The 1888-nt window shown below is 45.0% G+C and overlaps 1 protein-coding gene across 1 annotated transcript; it reads left to right on the top strand.

Moving 5' to 3' along the window:
- The first annotated feature begins 813 nt into the window (after positions 1-813).
- LOC124847654 (uncharacterized) lies at positions 814-1630 on the top strand. Its single transcript, XM_088115774.1, has 3 exons — positions 814-1070; positions 1174-1286; positions 1488-1630. Exons 1-3 carry the CDS (start codon positions 814-816, stop codon positions 1628-1630), a joined length of 513 nt encoding a protein of 170 aa, XP_087971900.1.
- Positions 1631-1888: the final 258 nt, after the last annotated feature.

The raw sequence follows: 1888 nt of genomic DNA on the forward strand, positions 1-1888 counted from the left end.
GCCAGGGCATGAATTGCAACTCTTCCTGGCGACAACAGATGAGGCAGTTACTGCTGCATTGGTGCAAGAAACACCGGAGTTCAAACTAATATACTTTGTAAGTAGGAGTCTCAAGGATGCTGAAACTCATTACCAGCAGGTGGAGAAGGTGGCTCTGTCATTGCTCAATGTCACTAGGTGCCTTAGACCCTATTTTCAGGGACATCATGTGGTAGTTAGAACTGACCACCCGATAGATAAAATCTTGCGAAAACCCGACCTGGTAGGTAGAATGGTAGGATGGTCGGTAAAGCTCTCAGAGTTTGGTTTGCATTACGAGCCACGTGGGTCAGTACGAGGTCAATATTTGGCTGACTTCGCGGCTTGCCTGTAGAGGAGGGTGCCATAAGACGCTGAAAGCTCTTTGTTGATGGATCATCCGATAAACATGGTGGAAGAGCAAGAATTTTCCTCGAAGGACCAGACGACTTGCTGGTCGAGCAGTCGTTATTTTTTTGGTTTAAAGTCAGCAATCATCAAGCAGAGTATGAGGCTCTGTTAGTTGGCATGGAGTTGGCGCATGACCTAGGAGCCGAATTTCTAAAATGTCGGACGGACTCTCAATTGGTTGAGGGGCATATGAGTGACAATTTTCAGGTCAATGATAATCAATTATTGCAATACTTTCACTAAGCCAAACAGTTGGAAGCTTAGTTTAAGTCGGTAGAGTTGAATCATATTCCTCGGGAGGGAAAGGTTCAAGCAGATAGGCTATCCAAGCTGGCTAGCGGAAAAGAGAAGGGGCAATTGTCTTCAGTTATTAGTCAATTTCTAATGAAACCAACAATTGAATGCCTCCACGTGTTCAACACGGTCGGGCAAGCCGATTGGAGGAAGGAGGTTATCCAGCTGATTAAGGAGAAAGAGGAAGGGAAATTCCTTCAAGTTAAAGATGCAAAGAGGATTTCTAGATATCTCATTGTGGAGGGAGATTTGTACAGAAGAGGCTACACCATGCCAATGATGAAGTGTTTGTCCGTGGAGGAGGCCGAGTATGTTATGAGGGAGCTGCACGAAGGGATTTGCGGCAGGCATACGGGCGGTCGAGCACTCAGAGCTCGAATGTTGAGGGCCAGATTTTTTTTGGACAACAATTGAGAAAGACTACATTGATTTCACGCAAAAATGTATAAGTTTCCAAAAGCATGGTAATGTTTTCAACGCCCCCGCAACAGAGTTACATGGCATCGTGTCTCCTTGGTCGTTGGCCCAATGGGGAATGGATATTGTGGGACCCTTCCCCGTTGGTAGAGCGCAAAAGAAATTTTTTCTAGTGGCAATAGATTACTTTACTATGTAGGTGGAAGCTGAATCTCTTGCAAACATTTTTGCTGCAAAAGTTTAGAAGTTCGTTTGGAGGCTAATTTGTCGTTTTGGCCTGCCAAAAACAATTATCACTAACAATGATAGATAGTTTGTGGATAAGAAACTTGTTGCATTTTATAAAGGATTGGGAATCACTCATATTATGAGCTTGGTGGAGCATCCCCAAACGAACGGGCAGGCCGAAGTAGCGAACAAAATCATTGTTCAGGAGTTGAAGAAGCGGCTCAGGGAGGCAAAGGGGTCATGGGTGGATGAGCTTCAGTAGGTACAATGGGGTTACCGTTGTTCCCCGCACGACATGACCAGAGAGTCACCTTTTAATCTGACTTATGGGACAGATGCAATGTTTCCAGTTGAAGTAGGAGAGCCGACCGTGAGGAGCCAATAGGGGGATATGACTTTGAATGAAGAACAACTAAGGGCCAACTTAGATGTGCTACTAGAAAGAAGAGATGTGGCGGTCATGCGGACAAAAGCTCAAAAATGGTTTGTAGCATGAAGATATAACACTAAAGTTCGGCCA

Source organism: Vigna umbellata, chromosome 5 (assembly GCF_029865625.1).
Source record: "Vigna umbellata cultivar VRB3 chromosome 5, Vumbellata_1.0, whole genome shotgun sequence".
Classification (NCBI taxonomy): Eukaryota; Viridiplantae; Streptophyta; class Magnoliopsida; order Fabales; family Fabaceae; genus Vigna; species Vigna umbellata.